At 39.1% G+C, this 20,111-nt stretch overlaps 2 protein-coding genes across 6 annotated transcripts in view; one reads left to right on the top strand and one right to left on the bottom strand.

The window, feature by feature from the left end:
* Positions 1–595: 595 nt before the first annotated feature.
* On the bottom strand, positions 596–19,971 carry DEPDC4 (DEP domain containing 4). The gene is given in 19 exon segments (XM_027594315.1): positions 596–702; positions 705–729; positions 2,945–3,045; positions 3,834–3,957; positions 4,042–4,070; positions 5,534–5,710; positions 5,713–5,748; positions 7,185–7,187; positions 8,036–8,218; positions 15,372–15,410; positions 15,881–16,023; positions 16,339–16,400; positions 16,631–16,828; positions 16,831–16,981; positions 16,983–17,004; positions 19,203–19,256; positions 19,259–19,313; positions 19,315–19,419; positions 19,831–19,971. Coding segments are annotated over 19 exon segments (1,755 nt in total).
* SCYL2 (SCY1 like pseudokinase 2) overlaps positions 19,451–20,111 on the top strand; it is a 61,048-nt gene continuing 60,387 nt past the window's right edge. For 2 of the 5 annotated variants that reach the window (XM_027594965.2, XM_027594970.2), the window contains exon 1: positions 19,451–19,682. The gene's annotated coding sequence lies outside the window, so the exon portion shown is untranslated. Of the gene's footprint in view, positions 19,784–19,805; positions 20,097–20,111 lie in introns of those variants that run through there. The other 3 variants (XM_027594967.2, XM_027594966.2, XM_027594968.2) reach the window with 3 other exon arrangements.

Here is a 20,111-nt window from a genome sequence, read left to right as displayed (position 1 = left end):
AGATGCCATTATTATTCCCATTTTGTCAACGAGGAAGCGGAAGCACAAGGAGGTTAAGTGACTTGCCTGGGTAATTTGGCCCCAGCACCCACAGTTAGATCTATTATGTTATTTTGTCTCTCGCATGACAATCTTAGGAAATTTATACTGAAAATATTTGGTAGTTTAAAGAAAATCTAAACTAAGGAATTAGATCAATTGCCACAAGACATCAAGTGAAACAATTCATGGCATCTATTCAACTGGGAAGGTCAGGTTCCTCTATAAAACTAGGTCATTTCCTAGAAAGGAGAAGGGAAAGGGAGAGAGAATGACACAGAAGAGAAAAAATCTGAGAGAGTCAGAAAAAGAGATGAGAGAGAGCCCAGGAGCAAGGAAACAGGCAGGTAGGTAATAGGCAGAAAGGGAGGTGAGACTTGGAAGCAGCATTGAGAGAGAAAATTTTCACCTTTTTAGATGAAAGGTAATCAGACAAAAGGCTTTCAAAAAGAACTACAGAAGAACTTGCTCTGGAGATCAAAAAAATAACCTTCATGTAACTACTTTTTATAACATTATATGTTTATTACATACTCACCCTCGGCTCCTTTCCAACTTACTTGGCTGTAATAGTCTCCTGATGATAAAGACGGAACAAACCTGAATCGATACCTGATATGGCATCTGGATCTTCTCCATGTAGAAGCTTCTTAAGTTTCTTACAACCAGATCCAATAAAGTAACTGGAGTCTACACAAAAACAGGTATTTTCAAATATTTAATATGAATTTTTTTCTAGCCAGGAATCCAACATAAAAAAACTCTCAATATTTTTGACCAATGAGTAGGGGAAGAGGATTGCAGATGGGGAGAGGGGGCGGGTAGCAGAAGGCCTCTGAATTATAAAGGGTATAAATACTTGAAACTTTTTTAGAATTCTTCAAATTCTATTTTCTACTTTCATGTATGTAGTTTAACTGAAACTAGGTTAACCAATCCTTAGTGTAATGCTCTCTTATAATAATGAAAGTTATTTGTACTTCCATAATAACAGTGGTCTAAATAATCTTACATTGTAATTACATGGTCCATATATAAATGGTTGCTTTAAAATACATTAAAACTTTATTATCTTAAGGAGATAAATATCCTGGGGCGCCCGGGTGGCTCAGTCGTTAAGCGTCTGCCTTCGGCTCACGTCACGATCCCAGGGTCCTGGGATCGAGCCCCACATCGGGCTCCCTGCCCAGCAGGAAGCCTGCTTCTCCCTCTCCCACTCCCCCTGCTTGTGTTCCCTCTCTCACTGTGTCTCTCTCTGTCAAATAAATAAATAAAATCTTTTAAAAAAAAGATAAATATCCTTTTCCAGTTTGGGTTACACAAAAGTAATCCTAGATTATGTATCTGGGGTAAATAATCCAACAGCTAATATTGTTATACAGGGCACTCCCTAGACATACTAATGCTGAACCTCCATGTCCACGCAGCTCTTTTATCCTGGACCCTGGAATACCTATCCATTAGCTTCAAGTGTACTGCCAATTTCCAGTCATGGAGCTGTCCCCATTAATTCATTCTGTAATTCAGTGAAAATTCCAGGCACTGTCCTAGGTGATGAATAAACAGACCAAGTTTCTGAAGTAAAAAAAAAAAGGAAGAAGAAAAAAGAAGAGGTTCTGAATTCATGAAACATTCTCTTGGGAGAGAAAGACAATTTAAAAAAATCAGCAAATACATAATATAATTTCAGGCAGGGTTAAGTGCCATTAAGAAAGCATAAAGCAGGGTAAAAAGCTAGAGCAGAGAAGATGGGTAGTTTTAGGGAAGGCTTCTGTGTTTCTGAGAGGGTAACATTTTAAGCAGAGGCCTTAACAGGTGTGAAGGAATAAGCTATAAGAAGGTTTGGGAGACAAATGTTCCAGACAGAGAGTAGAGAGAATAGGTAAACCATGTAACAGGGGAAAGCTTAGCATGTTTTGAGAGCCCCTATCATAAATAGCCCTATCTCAGCCTCCCTGAAATACCCTGGCCCCGGTCTCCAGAAGCCCTTCCCCCTGCTTCCTGAATCCCACCCCCACTTCCTCCAGCCCTGGTCAAGTTCTTTTGTGGCTTGTTACAAAATTTGAACCAGTGAATTTCTCTATGACACTGCTAGTTCTGACAAGACAGGGAAGTAAAAAATGAAAAACTTCTTTCATACTTCTCGGCCATATGTAGGAAAGATCATTTATTTGCCCAAAGAAGGGGGCAGGGTGAGAAAGAAGAATATGCAGAAGTTAAGTGATAAGGAAGAGGAGGGCAGAGGAAATGTTCATTCTAAATTCCTAGTTGGAATCTGGGGGCTATTTTACAAGTAAATCATACACATGAATTTTGGTTTAGTGACAGTAGAATTAAAGATTTATGTAACTTGGGCCCTAACCTCCCGTTGTTATTATTTTGATGAAAAACTAGGTACAGAATAACAACTGACTTAAAAATGAGTTTTTAGAATATATTTCATTCAAAATTCATGAATGGGGGTGGGGCACCTGACTGGCTCAGTCAGCAGAGCATGCAATTCTTGATCTCAGGGTTGTGAGTTTGAGCCCCACACTGGGCATAGCATTTACTTAAAACAAAACAACAAAATTCATAAATGGGGAACTGCTTCCATTATATATACTTAAAACCATCTTTTTCTCTGAAATAATGGGTAAGAAACTTCAGTTAAGATTGACAGAACTGGTACAAAATTTGAGCTAATGTGTTTCTTGTGACATCAGAATTTGTTTAAACAAAGAAATTGGAGAAGGAACAATTCTTGTAGACGCTTTAGAGACATAACACCACTAAAAGTGTCACTGCCTGTTACTAAAATACAGAGTGAAGCTGAAAGACAATCTTTTTCTAAGATATTTCAAAAGACATCAAGGATCTGACCCTATCTTACTAACTCTATTGCTACTCTTCTGCTTCAAGTCACCGTATCTCTTGCCCAGATTATTACAACAGCCTCCGAAAAGGTGTTCCCACTTCTACCTTTGCCGCTGTACAACACATTCTCAACATAAAAGACAGGATTATCTTTATAAATGTCAGTCAAATCAGACTACTGTTCTGCTCAAACCCTCCAGTGATTCCCCATTTTATTCCAAGCAGAAACAACATCTCTCCAGTGGCTTATAACGGCCCCCACCTCTCTGACCTCACCTCCTACTACTCTCCCCTCTGCTCACCGCTTCTTGCTGTTCCTCAGCACCCAGGCATGCATCACCCCTAGGTCCTCTGCACTAAGAACCATTCTTTCTACCCAAGAACACTATCCTACCCTCCCAGGCATTTGGCTGATTCTCTCTCCCCCTTCCAGTCTTTGCTCAACTCTTACTGTCTTAGTGAGGTCAATCTTGGCCACCCGAATACTGTAAGTTCCTGCTCAGCCTCACCCTAGCACTCTAAATCCCCTTAACCAGCCCTTTTTCCCTTTTTATTGCAAGTATTGCCTTCTATAAACTATATGACTTGATTTATTGTGTGTATTTTTTTGTTGTCTGTTGTCCCTCACTTGGATATAAGCTCCTCAAGGGCCTGCATCATTGTGTTTTGTATGCTTATGTATTCTAACCACCTATAACAGCACCTGGCACATAGTAATGCACCAGAAATGGGTTGAAGAAATGAATCAGTATGCTTGCAAATATTGATAGTGTTTTAAGTCTGCTTTCTTCTTTTTAGTGGGTATGGAAAAACAGCATTCCTTCAAACTTTGCACATTACAGGTACTCAGTAAATTATTTATTAAGTGAATGATTTGCCTTTTTGCTGGACGCAAATAGCTTAGTAATAAATGTGCCCAGGCAAAATGCCAGAGATACCTTGAATATCTGAGTGATACTTCAGTAAAAACCAGACCAGTTGTTCTGCCCATAATTTTAATAATGATCTCGTTTGCAAAACTGCTTTGACAAGAGTTTTAAGGACCACCGTTTTGTTATTATACTGTAAACAGAAAGATTAACCTTAACTTGAATGATTTTTTTAAAAAGACCAGAAAATTGTAAAACTTATTGTAATTTTTTTCACCTGTTTTTGTAACTTGTGGGTGTTTGGTTCTGATACAATAGGGCATAAAGGTAAGTAGCCCTCATATTTCTCTAATGTAACAATCTTAGATACAGTATGTTGCTTCAAGTGTTTCAAGTTGCTTAATGGGATACAAAAAAATGGAGATTGTAATATTTGGTAGTCAATTATAACGCTCTGATATTGCATTTGGTTTGTGGATTCTTTTTTACACTAAGAAGTTTTTATGGTGAAATATTTCAAACACACAGGAAATTATTTTTATAATTCTATAGGCCAGGGGTGCCTGGGTGGCTCAGTCGGTTGAGCGACTGACTTTTGGTTTCGGCTCAGGTCATTGATCTCATGGGTCATGGGATCGAGCCCCTTGCCCGGCTCAAGCTAGGCGAGAAGTCGACTTGGGATTCTTTCCCTCTTCCTGTCCACGCCCCCCAGCCCCCACCCCCCACTCTCGCACGTGCCCACACACTCTCTCTCCTCTCTCTTTCAAAGAATAAATGAATAAATCTTTATAATTCTACATACCAAACACCTGCATAATTACATCCAGCATTATCAAATAGTATTTTGTTTTTAACATGAAATTACATGGCTACCTACATAGCTAAAAAAGTGACATGATTTATGTCACTCAATTTTTATTTTGGTAAAAGATCGCCAAATTACTACTTCAGAAATTAATATTTCCAAATACCTCAGCTCTCTAATCCTATGCTATATTAAAATATGTTTCTTACAATGCCCCTGTGATATAGTTACCTTAGATCTAATGTCCTATACTACATTAGTTACATTTGATAGTGCAATTTACATGGCAGGTAACATTAGTGAAATGAAAAAAGACTTCATGAAGTACTTTGACACCACTGAAGAAAAATATTAAAATGTAATACTCAGTTTCTTAAATGTTCTATTTGTTTTTTGTTTGTTTGTTTAAGTAAGCTTTACGCCCAATGTGGGGCTTGAACTCATGACCCTGAGATCAAGATTCATAGGCACCACCGACTGAGCCAGCCAGGTGCCCCATGAAACTTGTATCTTTAAAAATATTTTAGGCAGGGCGCCTGGTGGCTCAGTTGGTTAGGCGACTGCCTTTGGCTCAGGTCATGATCCTGGAGTCCCAGGATCGAGTCCCACATCGGGCTCCCTGCTCAGCAAGGAGCCTGCTTCTCCCTCTAACCCTCCCCCCTCTCATGTACTCTCTCTCTCTCTCTCATTCTCACTCTCTCAAAATAAATAACTCTTAAAAAAATATTTTAGGCACACCTGCGTGGCACAATTAAGGGTCTAACTCTTGGTTTCAGCTCAGGTCATGATCTCAGGGTCATGAGATTGAGCCCCGTGTCGGGCTCTACACTCAGCTCAGACTCTGCTTGTCCCTCTCCCTCTGCTCCTTCCCCCACCCCTGCTGTCTCTATTTCTAAAATAAACAAAATCTTTTTAAAAAATATTTTATTCTACAAAAAACTAAAGTTTACATATCTTCTTTTACCTAAAATTTCAATAATTCCTAACTGAATATCAGAACACTCACCAGTTAATAGGCAATCTCTCTCTTGATTATAGTATTTTACTACAACATCAAAGAGTATCTTCTTCTGTATACTCAATCCTGTCTTTTCCATTTTGTACTAACTGCTGAATAACTCTAACTGGTCAGGGAAATAGCCAAACATTTAATTGCTGCATTAATAAACCAGTTGTCAACTCCAGAGGTAAAAACCAAACAAAACAAATCAATAGTTAACATTTCCATTTAACTACCTAAAAACTGTTTGATAAAATATAATAAAGTCTAGCGTATATTTAACCAAATCTAAAGAGACTACTTTTGAGAGAATAATTTTAATATTTTTTGCTGGATGATTATAGGAGTAAATTAGAGGGAATAGCTTTTTCTCTTCACCAAATACCACCACAGCTTTCTGTACCTTTATTTTCAAGGAATTAAAATATTTTTTGCCACCTTTTCATTATTTCTAGTTTTCTTTTTTTAAAGATTTTATTTATTTATTTGACACAGAGAGAGAGACAGTGAGAGAGGGAACACAAGCTGGGGGAGTGGGAGAGGGGGAAGCAGGCTTCCCATTGCGCAGGGATCCCAAGGTGGGGCTCGATCCCAGGACCCTGGGATCATGACCTGAGCCGAAGGCAGACGTCCAGTGACTGAGCCACCGAGGCGCCCCTCTAGTTTTCCTAGATTTTGTTCGGAGGAGTTCATCTGCACTGTTCAGTTCCATGAGTGATTCCCTTGTTTTTCCCACTCCAATAATTAGGTGCATGTGGTTTTATTATTATTTGAAATAAAGATACCAAAATATTTCCCCAATCAAGATGCACTTCTATTCCACCACATACCGTTTTCTCTTTTTTATCTCCCCACCTGAGTAAAATAAGAAATTCAGAATCCTTTCACTCCTCCCTCTCTTCAGTGATGCCTTTAATTCCTCCTTTTCCTCATGGGCCACCATCTGAACACCCAGGTTTTATAGCGATAGGTTGGTATTTATTCTAATTTCCTTTAATACTGGGTCCCTTTTGTTTTGGCTTCTTATTTAGCACTTGTATTTTATACATTCTTCCATAGTCTTACCATGTCAACTTGGAATTAATGTGTGTGTGTGTGTGTGTGTGTGTGTGTGTGTGTGTACACATACCGCATGTGGGTACACAGAGAGAAGAGAAAATAGTAGGAGGTCACAGATTAAAGTTCATTGCCCACGCTGTTTTCTTCCTTCTCTGTCTCCATCTGCCTATTCTTTGTAGCCTGATTGAAATCTTTCCTCAAATATTTTCTTAGGTGTGACTATCTTCTAGATCCTCATGTTGCAGATGAAAAGATTAATGGCAGTTGAATTACCTTTCTCTTGCAGATAGCCTACCCTTTCTGCCTGGAAGTGCCAACTGATATGAGGCCAACTTACTGTTCTTCCCTGTGGAAGTGTCTAAAGAAATCCTGTTTCTCTGATAGTGTCCCTATACTCTCCCTGTCTCAAGGGCTAGGGAAGACTCAGTCATTTGTGTGGGTCTTTCTTGGCCCATTGTGAATTAGGGAAACCAACCATGTGCAAACAGGACCACAGCTGACTTTATAAGTGGGTCCACATGTCCCTGACCACCAAACTCCTCCCAGGATCTGAAACTTTCTGGTCCTCAGCCTTGGAGTCTAATGTTCTTTTCTTGTTTGGCCCATGTGGGAGAAGGCATCAGATATCAGGGTCTCCATGAATAGTACCCAAGGTTTTAGACTTAGAGTTCCTAGAAGCTAGTTTGTTCAGGAGCGACAAATACTTTGGTGATAGGAAGGAAGGAGAAGGGAGCCTCATTCAGGTTATATGGTTCCCTGAACATCTCTACAAATGAGGCTGATTTTATGATAGGGCTTATCTCGTTGGACTGTAATGTTTTGTTCCATGAATATCGCTTCTACTAGATGGTAAGAGTCTTTTAGGGCAGGAATAAACAAACTGGTAGAAACTGTGATGGTTATATTATTTTAGGGTCATAAAACGAATGATGAAACTTTGGAAAACACTCAGGGTGGCACAGGGAATGGATGATTGACAAGTCATTACTGAATTCATATGAATGAAACCACTCTGATTTCCAATGATCTCACAGGTCATAACCAGTGATTTTCTATGTTAGATCAAATGAGAATTCACAGTGATTATAAAACAGAGATGCCAGTTTATATGTATGGATATGTTCTTACAACTTAACATATAAAGGGCAAAATATGTGAAAGGATTTCTTAGTTATAAATTTTTTAACAATAAAAATGATCACTTGCAGGGGCACCTGGGTGACTCAGTCGGTTAAGTGTCTGCCTTCGGCTCAGGTCATGATCCCATGGTCCTGGGATTGATCCCCACATCGGGCTCCCTGCTCAGCAGAGAGCCTGCTTCTCCCTCTGCCTGCTCCCCCTGCTCGTGCTCTCTCTCTCTCTCTCTCAAATAAATGAATAAAATCTTTTAAAAAAATGGTCACTTACCAGGTAAACATAAGCTTGGAATAAACTCTTTGAGAGAATAAGATCAAGTGTTTGAGAGAATAAGATCCTCCTCTTTACTTAATTGAAGATTTTGTGTTTTAACAGGAGGCTTCAACATATTTTCCAAGAATGGAAGGTGAATCGGTCAAAAAATACATAGAAATGTCTGTTGTTTCCAAACATCTTCCACAGCTTAGAAACAAAAGTAAGTAACCATCAGATTGATAACATACACACATTCAACCAATATTATAAAATTCTTCCATATCTAAATAATATAAAAGTTACCTTAATATGATATAATGAATGAATTTAATGCTAAGATAATTTAAATTTACTAAATTACAATTTTTCTTTTCAAAATTAACCTTTAAATAGACATCAAAGTCATGAGCCATATTGATTTTATTATCTATTATAAAATAATATGATCTAGTTTTTATTTATTTATTTATTCATTTATATTTTTCTTTTTTTATTTTATTTTTTTTAAAGATTTTATTTATTTATTTGAGAGAGAGAATGCGAGAGAGAGAGAGAGCATGAGAGGGGAGAGGGTCAGAGGGAGAAGCAGACTCCCTGCCGAGCAGGGAGCCCGATGCGGGACTCGATCCCGGGACTCCAGGATCATGACCTGAGCCGAAGGCAGTCGCTTAACCAACTGAGTCACCCAGGCGCCCTCATTTATATTTTTCTTAAGTAGGCAGCATACCCAGCGTGGAGCCAAACATGGGGCTTGAACTTACAACCCTCAGATCAGGAGTTGGCTGCTTAACTGACTGAGCCACCCAGATGCCCCTGATCTAGCTTTTAAAGCCAACAAGGGGTTAATTCCAAATACAAAAAACTGCTAGTCAAGCTTATGAATTATTGTACCTGAGAGAACATGAGATTACCTAATTACAATTTTATGTAAGCAGCACAGACAACTGTATTTCTTATTTTTAAATTAAAATATAGTAGTAGGTTAATCTCAACTTGGGTTTTTGGTTATTCCTTTTTTTTTAAAAGATTTTATTTATTTATTTGACAGAGAGAGAGAGAGAGAGAGAGAGAGAGAGAGACAGCGAGAGCAGGAACACAAGCAGGGGGAGTGGGAGAGGGAGAAGCAGGCTTCCCGCTGAGCAGGGAGCCCGATGTGGGACTCGATCCCAGGACCCGGGATCATGACCTGAGCCGAAGGCAGACACTCAACAACTGAGCCACCCAGGCGCTCCCTGGTTATTCCTTTTAAGAGTTAATGAAATTTTTCATTATCCTAATCATGAGATCATAATTAATGTTTTGTTTTTCCTATAAATCAAACAAAATTATAGAAGTAGTAGCTATAGTAAATCTCCTGCAGAGTTCCCAAGCTGGTAGCCTATGCATTAAATTTGGACCACAGCTATGGTTTGTTTGGTTATAAAGTATTTCGAATAAAATTAACTTGTATAAAAATGACAGATTTCATGTAAAATGTTGAGTTTCAAGCTTCCCTATAAAAAAAATCACAAGATCTCATAAAACATTGGGTTTGAATTCAAATGCCTGACCACAGAGAGTTGATATGAATTAATGGATACCCCTTTTGAATTGGCATGTCATTTCCAGTTCACCACAAACCCTACCACTCCATTGTATCCCTAACAGTGTGGCAGGGTCTCAGTTACCATTTTTTTTGATACTTTTCTGTTGGTTTTACTATAGTAAAAATCAATTTCCCTATACATATTTATATTTCTGTGTTAAGTGGGAAAAGGAAAAATAGCCTGAGAAGGCCATACATTTCAAGCAAAACAATGGTACATATATGTTTACATGTTTGATAATTAAGTACTCCCTAGATTTCTGATCTGTCTGGCTCCTAAAGGCATCTCAGTTTGCTACCTTTGAGTTAATGACCAAAAATAAATCAAATTAACAGTATTTTAGTAAAAACTTGAGTTCATAAATAGCCTCTAATCAATCATTCCACGTTTGTTAGTACCAAACTTTTGGCATGGCACTGAACAGGTGTTAGAAAAAAATACATAAAAACTAGTGGACCTTCAGCAGCCATACTGTAAGTAAGGAGGCTAGGATAGCCACTTATGAAATGGGAAAGGCAAATTTTATGAAGTCACTGAGAAATACAAGTAGATATATTATAAATAAGTCCAAATCTGGAAAAAAGAGTATTCTTCAAGAGCATCAAGGCAGAACATTAATTTATTCAACAAATATTTATTGAGACCTATTTTGTGCTTGGCACTGTTCTAGGTGCCAAGGATATAATGGTAACCCAAAAAGGCAAAAATCCTTGCCTTAATGGAGCTTATATTCTATGGTGGGGGAGGGGGCAATAAACAAACAAACACATAAACAAAAAGTGAAATATGTAGTGTGTTGGTTAGTGGTAAGTTCTATGGAGAGAAATTAAGCAGAAAAGAAGAGAAGCAGTGCAAGATGGGGTAGTATTGCAATTTTAAATAAGATGTGCAGAAACTCTCATTGGAAAGATGATATTTAAACAAGGATCTGAAGGAGACAGAGCAGAGAAATGTGCATGTCTAGAACATACTAGCCCAAGGCAGTGATGATAAACAGAATAGCTAGTTCTGTGTAGAGAAATCAAACTCAAGATGGATATATTTTTTAAAAGACTTATTTATTTATCTGAGAGAGAGAGCAGGGGGGTGTGGGGGAGGGGCAGACAGAGAGGGAGAAGGACAAACCGACTCCCCACTGAGGACAGAACCCCACACGGGGCTAGATCCCAGGACCCTGAGATCATGACCTGAGCCAAAATCAAGAGTCGGCCGCTTAACCAACTGAACCACCCAGGCCCCTCCCAAACTCAAGAAGGATATTGTGGCAACACATACCATCACCGTGGTTATCTTTATGAAGCACTTCATCCTCAGTGATCATTGTGCTGAGTGCAGGATACAAGGGGGATAGACTCTGCATTTGATGAATGTACAGTCTATCCAGTGTTTGGGATGGCCTATATACACACATATATATGTGCATATAGGTGTGTATGTATAGAATCTATATATAAAAAGAAAATATTTATTCAATGAGGAGACTGTACTTGCGCCGCTCATCCATTAAACATTTACACACTTTCCAACAGCTAGGCCCTGTGCCACTCAATGGGGATACAATGATGAACAAGGAAAGGACTGTCCCTAAGTACCTCACGCTCTAGTGGGAATAAAGACAAGTGAGTAAACAGGCAATTTCATTAAGTGTGCAAATGTTTCGGTAGGAGGAATACAGTGTGTTCAGTAGGATGCAAACTTTGTTTCCACTGAGGAAACCTTTGTCCAAACATATTCTGGAAGTCAAGTAAAACATATTAACAGTGGAGTTGCTCTAGCTGATACTCCTCGGAATATCAGCATTCCTGACACCTACCCCACAGAGATGAGGGAGAGGTGCTATTCTGTACCCTAACATTTCTAAAACAACACATGAAATATTAGTCACGATATTATTAGTAAAAAACCAGATAACTGTAAAAAGCAAACAAATGTCAGCAAAGGTGGGTCACCTTAACTGTTCGTGTCAAACAAACGCAAATTTGCAATGAAACCTGCAGTGATCACACTGCTTTACCACTGCTGGCAGTCCTCAGCTCAAGTGAAGTAGTTTCTACAGTTATTTGGAAATTAAGAAATGGCTTTTCTCAAAAATAGAGGAACTAATACTCCTATTTCTTGGATGAAATTTATATAGGTGTGTTGCCAATTGCATACCTTTAACCAGCCTTTCTTTTTTTTTTTTTTTAATAAGTTCTACACCCAACGTGGGGCTTGGACTTACAACCCTGAGATCAAGAGTCACATGCTTTATTTATTTATTTATTTATTTATTTATTTATTTATTTATTTATTTAGATTATTCATTTATTTATTTATTTGAAAGAGCGAGTGAGTGTGAATGAGAGCATGAGTAGGCGGGGAGGGTCAGAGGGAGAGAGAGAAGCAGACTCCCCACTGAGCAGGGTGCCCAATGGGAGGGGGGGCTCTATCCCAAGACCCCAGGATCATGACCTGAGCCAAATGCAGATGCTTAACCAACTGAGCCACCCAGGAGCCCTAAGAGTCACATGCTCTTATCAACAATAGCCAAATTATGGGGGCGCCTGGGTGGCTCAATCATTAAGTGTCTGCCTTCAGCTCAGGTCATGATCCCAGGGTCCTGGGATTGAGCCCCGCATTGGGCTCCCTGTTCAGCGGGAAGCCTGCTTCTCCCTCTCCCACTCCCCCTGCTCGTGTTCCCTCTCTCACTGTGTCTCTCTCTGTCAAATAAATAAATAAAAATCTTTGAAAAAAAATAGCCAAATTATGGAAAGAGCCCAAATGTCCATTGACCAATGAATGGGTAAAGAAGAGGTGGTGTACAGATGCAATGGAATATTACTCAGCCATCAAAAAGAATGAAATCTTGCCATTTGCAACAGTGTGGGTGGAGCTAGAGAGTATTATGCTAAGTGAAATGAGTCGGAGAAAGACAAATACCATATGATTTCACTCATATGTGAAATGTGAGAAACAAAACAGATGAACGTGGGGGAAAGAAAAAAAAGAGAGAGAGGTAAACCATAAGAGAGACTCTTAACTATAGAGAACAAACTAAGGGTTGCTGGAGGGGAGGTGGGTGGGGGAGATGGGCTAAATATGTGATGGATATTAAGGAGGGCACTTATTGTGATGGGCACTGGATGTTATATGCAAGTGTTGAAACACTAAATTCTTCTCTGAAACTAATATACTATATGTTAACTAACTAGAATTTAAATAAAAACTTGAAACATAAAAAAAGTCACATGCTTTGCCAACTGAGCCAGCCCGGACCTCTAACCAGTCATATTTTGCCAAATAGAAAATGGCTTAAATGTTCTTGTTGGCCAGCTAATTATTTAATTTTATTAAACCAGATAGTGTCTATATTGTTTTATTCCTAATTTTATGTCTGTTAATATGTCTGATGGGGTTGTTTTGTGCTTGAGGATCACAGAAAAATCAGATTTCAGTGGATAACAACAACGAAAACTCCATGCATGCCTAATTTGTTAGAAATTGGAGAAACTTCCGAATGCACTTTCTCCAAAAAATTTTGGTTTGAAAATTTATATTCTAAGCAAGTGAATTTTTTTTACATTAAATACAAGAGCAGTCGGTCAATTTTAAAGTTAGTTATCTTTTGCAAGGCTTTTTACAAACAAAAATGAACAACAACAACAACAACAAACCCAAACTACTAGATTTAAAAGACTTTTGAAGATAGATTTTTTTTTTAAAGATTTTATTTATTTATTTGACAGAGAGAGACACAGCGAGAGAAGGAACACAAGCAGGGGAGTGGGAGAGGGAGAAGCAGGCTTCCCGTGGAGCAGGGAGCCCGATGCGGGGCTCGATCCCAGGACCCTGGGACCATGACCTGAGCCGAAGGCAGACGCTTAACGACTGAGCCACCCAGGCGCCCCTGAAGATAGATTTCTTATTAGTAACCTATTAAAAACTCCTCTGAAAACTATGCTTTTGTTAGAAGAACAACTAAAATAATTTTTGTTTTTCTATTCTGAAGGCTGACACATTCAGTTGTGACAAAGAGCAAACATACCAAATACAATTCACTCAATCTCATTTCATGTTAGCAATACTTTGCTGCAACAGTAATGATAAAACACTGATAAAAATATGGAAATCTAAGTCTGAATCTTGTTGTCATTAGTTAAGTGTGGAAACTTGGCAAATTACCTAATTTCTCTAAGTCTGTTTCTTTATCTATAAAATAATCAGTCTAAACTAAAGCAGTGGTTCCCAGACTTGGCTGATCTTTGTTTTAACATAAAAAACTCTCTTTTTAATTTTGACAAATCTTAATAGTTTATTCTTTTGTGACTTAATGCTTAAAATTACTGGCTAAATGCAATAGTATTAAATCTACACATATTCCTCCTAATTTCATCTAACATTTTCTGTTAAATATATCACATATAAAAGAGTATATAAAAACATATGTACCACTTAAAGTATTTTGGGAGGGCCTGGGTGGCTCAGTCGGTTGAGTGTCTGACTCTTGGTTTTGGCTCGGGTCATGATCTCAGGGTCGTGGGATTGAGTGGACTCTGCACTCAGTGCCAAGTCAGCTTGAGATTCTCTCCCTTTCCATCTGCCCCTTCCACCACTCGTGCTCTCACTCTCTCTAAAATAAATAAAATTTTAAAAAATGAAGTGTTTGGGAGATATATATTAGGGAGGGAAGAGACCTAAAACAACATTCTCCTCTGTAGAAAATTAATAGATGTACCTAAAACCGAAAAGATCGTGAGATGGCATTATAAGCATGCTATTTAGAAATATGAGATACAAGTTGTAAATTGTTGTCTTGGGGAGGGGGACATGAGTGAGAGGAGAAGGGTAGGGAACTCCTAGTTTTCGTTAATAAAACCTGTAGGACTATTTGAATGTTTCATATTCAATAATAATAACATTTCAAAAAGTACATCAGAATGCCAGCTTTCTTTTCCTACTGTGCCTTAGGTATTTATTTATCCTTCTGAGTCTCAGTTTCCCTAACTATAAAATGAGAGTTTTAACCCTTACTTTACAGACCTATTGTTAGATTATAAATAATACATACAAAATGCATAACAGATTGCTTAGCAAGGGAAAGGCCCAGTAACTGGAAACTATTTTTATTAACATATTTACTGATAAATTACACCCATCTTTAGTTAAGAATTTCTAGAGGTACCTTATATCCTCAAGGGTAAATGATGGGACAACTTTTTTTTTATTTGTAGTAGATAAGAATCACTTTTGCTTGGCTCCTCTTCTTCTGAGTGTCTACTAGTATTCCTCAGAGTTCTCTTCCAGTCCCTCTTCTCTTCTTATTGCCCTTTCTTTGGGCACTTTGTCTTTCCCTTATCACACGTCTCCTAATTATTATCATCTTTTGCTCCTCCAAGGTGCAAATCATTCTTGTCTTGCTTCTGTAATGGTTTGACCAAATGCAATAAAAGATGTAACCATTAATGAATTATGTATGCATCCCTCTTAACTGCCCTGGGTATGGGACTCTTCTTTCTACCTTTAGTGGCATCATAAGGAGAAAACCACAAGTAGATGAAGTAAATAGTAAAGAGAAGTAGAGCAACAGATTGCTTAGTTTTGTCCTGAAAGGTAAAGGGTAGGGAGATGTTTGGGAAGGGTCGTAGAAGATGGTCTTGGATTACAAAGAGTAAGGACTGGTAATGAGTCTACATGTCTTTTTTCTGGTAGTATGGCCTATAGCACCTCAGTTAATCTGATCATGGTCATTGTAAAAAATAAGTGTTATTGGATCTATGTTGCCTCACCTGTCCTGTGTGATATAATTATGATGTAGAAGGAAACGCTAATAGAGGTGTAGAGAATCAATACACAAAATACACTACTTTTATCATATTTGAAAAGTCAATTTTTGGAGACAGTAAAGAGATCAGTGGTTACCAGCAGTTAGGGGGAAGGAAAAAAAGATGAATAAGTGAAGCAGAGAAGATTTTTAGGACAATGAAACTATTCTGTATGATTCTATTGGCAGATACATGTCATTATACACTTGTCAAAACCCGTATAATATACAACGCGAAAAGTGAACATTAGTGTAAACTATAGGCTTTGGGTGATAATTATGTATCAAAGTAGGTGCACAGATTTTAACAAATATATCACTTTGGTACAGGATGTTGATACCTATGGGGGCAGGGGATACATGGGAACTCTACTTTCTGCTCAATTTTTTGTGAACCTAAAACTGTTCTAAATATTTTAAAAAATCAGTTCTTCCTTACAAAGTTCTGGAAAAAATAATGAAAACTGAAATTACCTTTTTTTGAAAGTGAGAGAACAGGTTTATCAACTATGATATTTGGAGGTAAAGCCATATTCCCACTCATTGTATGAATAGGTTCCTCTATTCTTTCCTCACCAATCTCTTGTGCTAGAGGATTTGAAATCATTTCATCTCGTCTGTTAAGAAATAATATGTGGACTTTTCTATTATATTATATGTGGGATCAAATTTCAAATATACATTTTAACTTATTAAAACTTATTTAGACATTCCCTATTTCCACAAAGGATTTCAGGGAGCTTACAATAAAAAACACAAGTAATAAATTTATTAGATAATAGAATGTCACCAGAAGAGGACAAATTAGGATTGTAAATAAAGAGAAAGAATATATACTAATTCTAAAGTTAACATGATTACTATGATGTAATAGAAAATTTTTACTGTGAGTTTCCAGATAACCTTGGCTATTTTTACTTTGGGTAAGTCACTTTTCAAAATTATAAAGCATATAATTCATCAAAGAAGATACAAGTTCTTCCTTGTATAAATTCTGAAAAAAATTTATGTGGTAATGTCTTCCATAACGGTTTTAGAGCAAACACAGACATGGATTAATTTTCACATGGCTTTTCTTTTATTGGCTTCTGAATAAAACTGAAAGCATAACATTTAAGTTGAGCTCAATGAAGCCTGTTCTGTTAGAGTCTAAACACAATATATTACAGTATATTGGCTAACACTAACCTTAAAGATTCCTTTGCTTTTATTTCATCAGTTAACCCATTCCCAGAATCCTTTTCTTCTTTTGCAAAAAATATAAGATGATTTATTGTCTAGAAAACTGTAGAGACTACTGTTTGAATCTTCAAATTCTAATTCCTTTTCATTTTTCAATAGCTTCATTCCTACTAGTTCAAATACTTTATGATTCATTAGAACGTGGCAAAGACAAACTCCTTTAAGAAGTGAGGTGTCATTGCACTACTTAGGCATGTATTTTGCCAGGGATGACTTAATACTGCATCAACAGCAACAGAACCAGTAAAATAGTCTTTGTATGCTCATAAATGATATCTCCTTTTTATTTCCACTTGAGTCTGAAGGGAGTGAATAATACCACCCCATAACTGACTGAAAAGGACCAGAGCATCCTGAAAAGAAAAAAAATTAAACATGTTTCTTACAAATTTAGATTACACAAAAATATGTAAGTTTCCCAGTTTTGACAACGTTATGCTTTTATATGGCGTATCTGTTGCCAGTGTCTCTCTTAAGTTTCTTTTCCTCCCATCTTATGTAAACCATAATCTATTTACTAAGACTGCACCATGTTTGTCTGCCAATAAAAACAGAGTAAACCCAGGAACTTGCTTCACTGATATGAAATAGATTATTGTGTGAATTTATATACCCTCAGTGTTACATGATTAACTACTAGTTACACTTAATCTTGAAGAATATTATTTTAGGGCATATTTAAAAGGAATGCACGCACACATTGGAGTCTTGATTATTATAGTTGTGGCTTCATGAGGCTCTTTGCTTTTTCTTTCTTCTTTTTGCCTTTCTTGACCAATGGCAAGCTCTTATGAAAGAGATCTAGGTCAAGGAGCTGAACAAAACTAATCAATTTATCTGTCAGTTGTTCTGTAAGGAACAGTTTGTGGGAATAATGAAAACCTGAAAACAATAAAAATATTCATCACCTGAGAACATTTAAATCAATTATGTCATAGCCTTCCTGTGGAATATTAAACAGCCAATTTGGAAGAATGAGATTTATAGCATGGATGGATTTCATTAAGTAGGAAAAACAAAACAAAAATGAAGAGCAAGTAGAAAATGTGTATACTATCATCTTAGTTATATAAAAATGAATTCCTGAATTATACACAAATATATGTAAATAAATAGAAAGGTCTAGAAGGCTAACTTTCAAACAATTAACCTTTGTGTTCACTTTTTATTACATGTATTTGTGAACTTTTTAATAATATATACACATTTTTTCAATTCATTGGAGACAGTAAAATTTTTCATTGATATATATATAATTCACATACCACAGATTCACCTTTATTTTTTAAATTTTTTTAAAAAGATTTTATTTATTTGAGAGAGAGAGAGGGAGTGTGAGAAAGAGGATGAGCAGTGGGGAGAGGGAGAAGCAGGCTTCCCAATGAGCAGGGAGCCCAACGTGAGACTGGATCCCAGGATCCTGGGATCATGACCTGAGCCGAAGGCAGTTGCTTAACCAACTGTGCCACCCAGGGGTCCCTATTTTTAAATTATTATTTTTTTAGTAGGCTCTATGCCCAAGGTGGGGCATGTGAACTCATGACCCCATGATCAAAAGTCACCTGTTCTAACAACCAGGCACCCCAGAATTCACCCTTTTATAATGTAGAATTCAATAGTTCTTTTTTTAGTACACTCACAAAGTTGTGCAACATCACTATTATTTAATTTCAGATCATTTCATCCCTTCAAAAAGAAACCCATACATTAGCAGCCACTCCTCATTCTTCTCTACCCCAATGAATTTTTAATTAAACAATTTTAAGAATAAGGGAATAAGTTGAAACATCTAGACTGTTGTTTCTAGGTCTTTTGTTATTAGAATCCAAGAATTTAAGCTCTCTCCTCCTTTGACTGGAAACAGGATGCCCAATTTTACATAATGTTCTGATGTTATGACAAAATGACAAATAAAAGCCCCATCACCTTCAAATGTCTTTCGTAACAGAAACTGTCCATCTGTTTATCCTTGAAATATTAGCCGAAGACCCTGTGAATCGTGCGGAGACAGGAGTAAGGGGTAGAGGGTGAGGAGTGAAAAGGGAGCAATTAGAGGAGGAGGCGAGGGAGTGATGGGCGAGTGGGTAAAAGGGTAGGGTGGAGTGGGGTGGAAAAGGCTGAGTCTATGATCGGTGCAGACAACGGTATGACCATCTGTGTCTCTAACTTTCATAAACAAGTAGGCTGGGTTAAGGATATGATTCTCGTGATTGCCACCTCGTCCTTTAACCCTTTGTTGTTCTAAGCGTAGCCTGGCGTCATCTGGACACTTATTAGAAAGGGAGAGTATCAGACCCTGTTCCTGAATCCAAAGTGCATTTTAACAAAGTCCTCAGATGATTCGTGTGCATATTAATGTTTGTGAAGCACTGCCTTCCTGGACAGCCCAGAGAGAGTAGCTCGGGAAAAAGCGGAGCGCGATTCTTCACCCAGGACAGGAAGGGCAGGTGGGCTGGAAAAGGGCGGGCCCTCGGGAGCCAAGCCCAAACCACCCGCTCCTGAGAGCTGCCCTTCCCTTCAGGACACATTTGGTTAGGATCTATAGGGCTCTCTGTCCTCTTTTTCCGGCAGAAGGCACCGTTACGGCTCACAAAACTCGGCCAGCTCGGTCGGGCCCGGGAAGCCGGCTCTGGCTGCCAAGGTTACCGAACCGCGGGGTCAAAAAAAACCGCCACCAACTCGCGCTCCGGCTCCTCCCGAGACTCGTAACCCCGCCCCCGAGTACAAGGTTGGGGCGGGGCCCAAGGCGCATAGGCCCGCCCCTTCCGAACCTGCCGGAAGTGACGTCATGCCCAGGCCGGCCGGTCTTTAGGTCTTCTTCCCCCTCCCGTACTCTTCTTCCCCGGTCCCTCCCCTCCCCTCCCCCTTCCCTCCTCCGCCTCCTGCCTTTGAGGCCGCACGGGTGCAGGAGGCTATGGAGTAAAGCCGGTGGCAGCAGCCAGGCTCTGAGGCTGAGCAGGAGCCCCTAGGAAGCGTTTGGGGGGGCGGGGGAAACAAGCCCCAGCACCGCCCCTCCCGGGAAAGAGGAGAAGAGGTGAGTGACCGCCCACAGGCACCGGGCGATCTCCTTCACCTGCCACACTCCTGGGCTCTTAAGGCTAGCGCGGAGAGAATGGGGAAGGACCTGCACCCAAGGTAGGCCTTCCCAAGGCCCTTAGAGCTGGTGATTGTTGCCTGGTGACTGGCCTGCCGGCTGCGGGCCGGAACAGTGGGCGCCCGCGCGAAGCCGGGCTGGAGGAGCGGCGAGCTCGGGGGAGCAGATCCGAGAGGCCCGAGTCCCCCGAAGAGGCCTTGAGGCGACGGGAGACCAGGGCCGGAGTCATCTGCGGGAGGGAGAGCCCTCTCTCAGGCCCTGGAGCTCCGGTTTCCGCGGTGGAGATCTCGGTTCCCTTTTGGGAAATTGGACACTACTCCGCGACGGGGTGAGACAGCTCCAGTCAGTTCTGAGGTCTGCAGCTGATTA

The sequence above is a fragment of the Zalophus californianus genome, chromosome 9, assembly GCF_009762305.2.
Source record: "Zalophus californianus isolate mZalCal1 chromosome 9, mZalCal1.pri.v2, whole genome shotgun sequence".
NCBI lineage: Eukaryota > Metazoa > Chordata > Mammalia > Carnivora > Otariidae > Zalophus > Zalophus californianus.
Note: the sequence above shows the minus strand (reverse complement) of the source record. Positions and strands in the feature narration are given on the sequence as shown.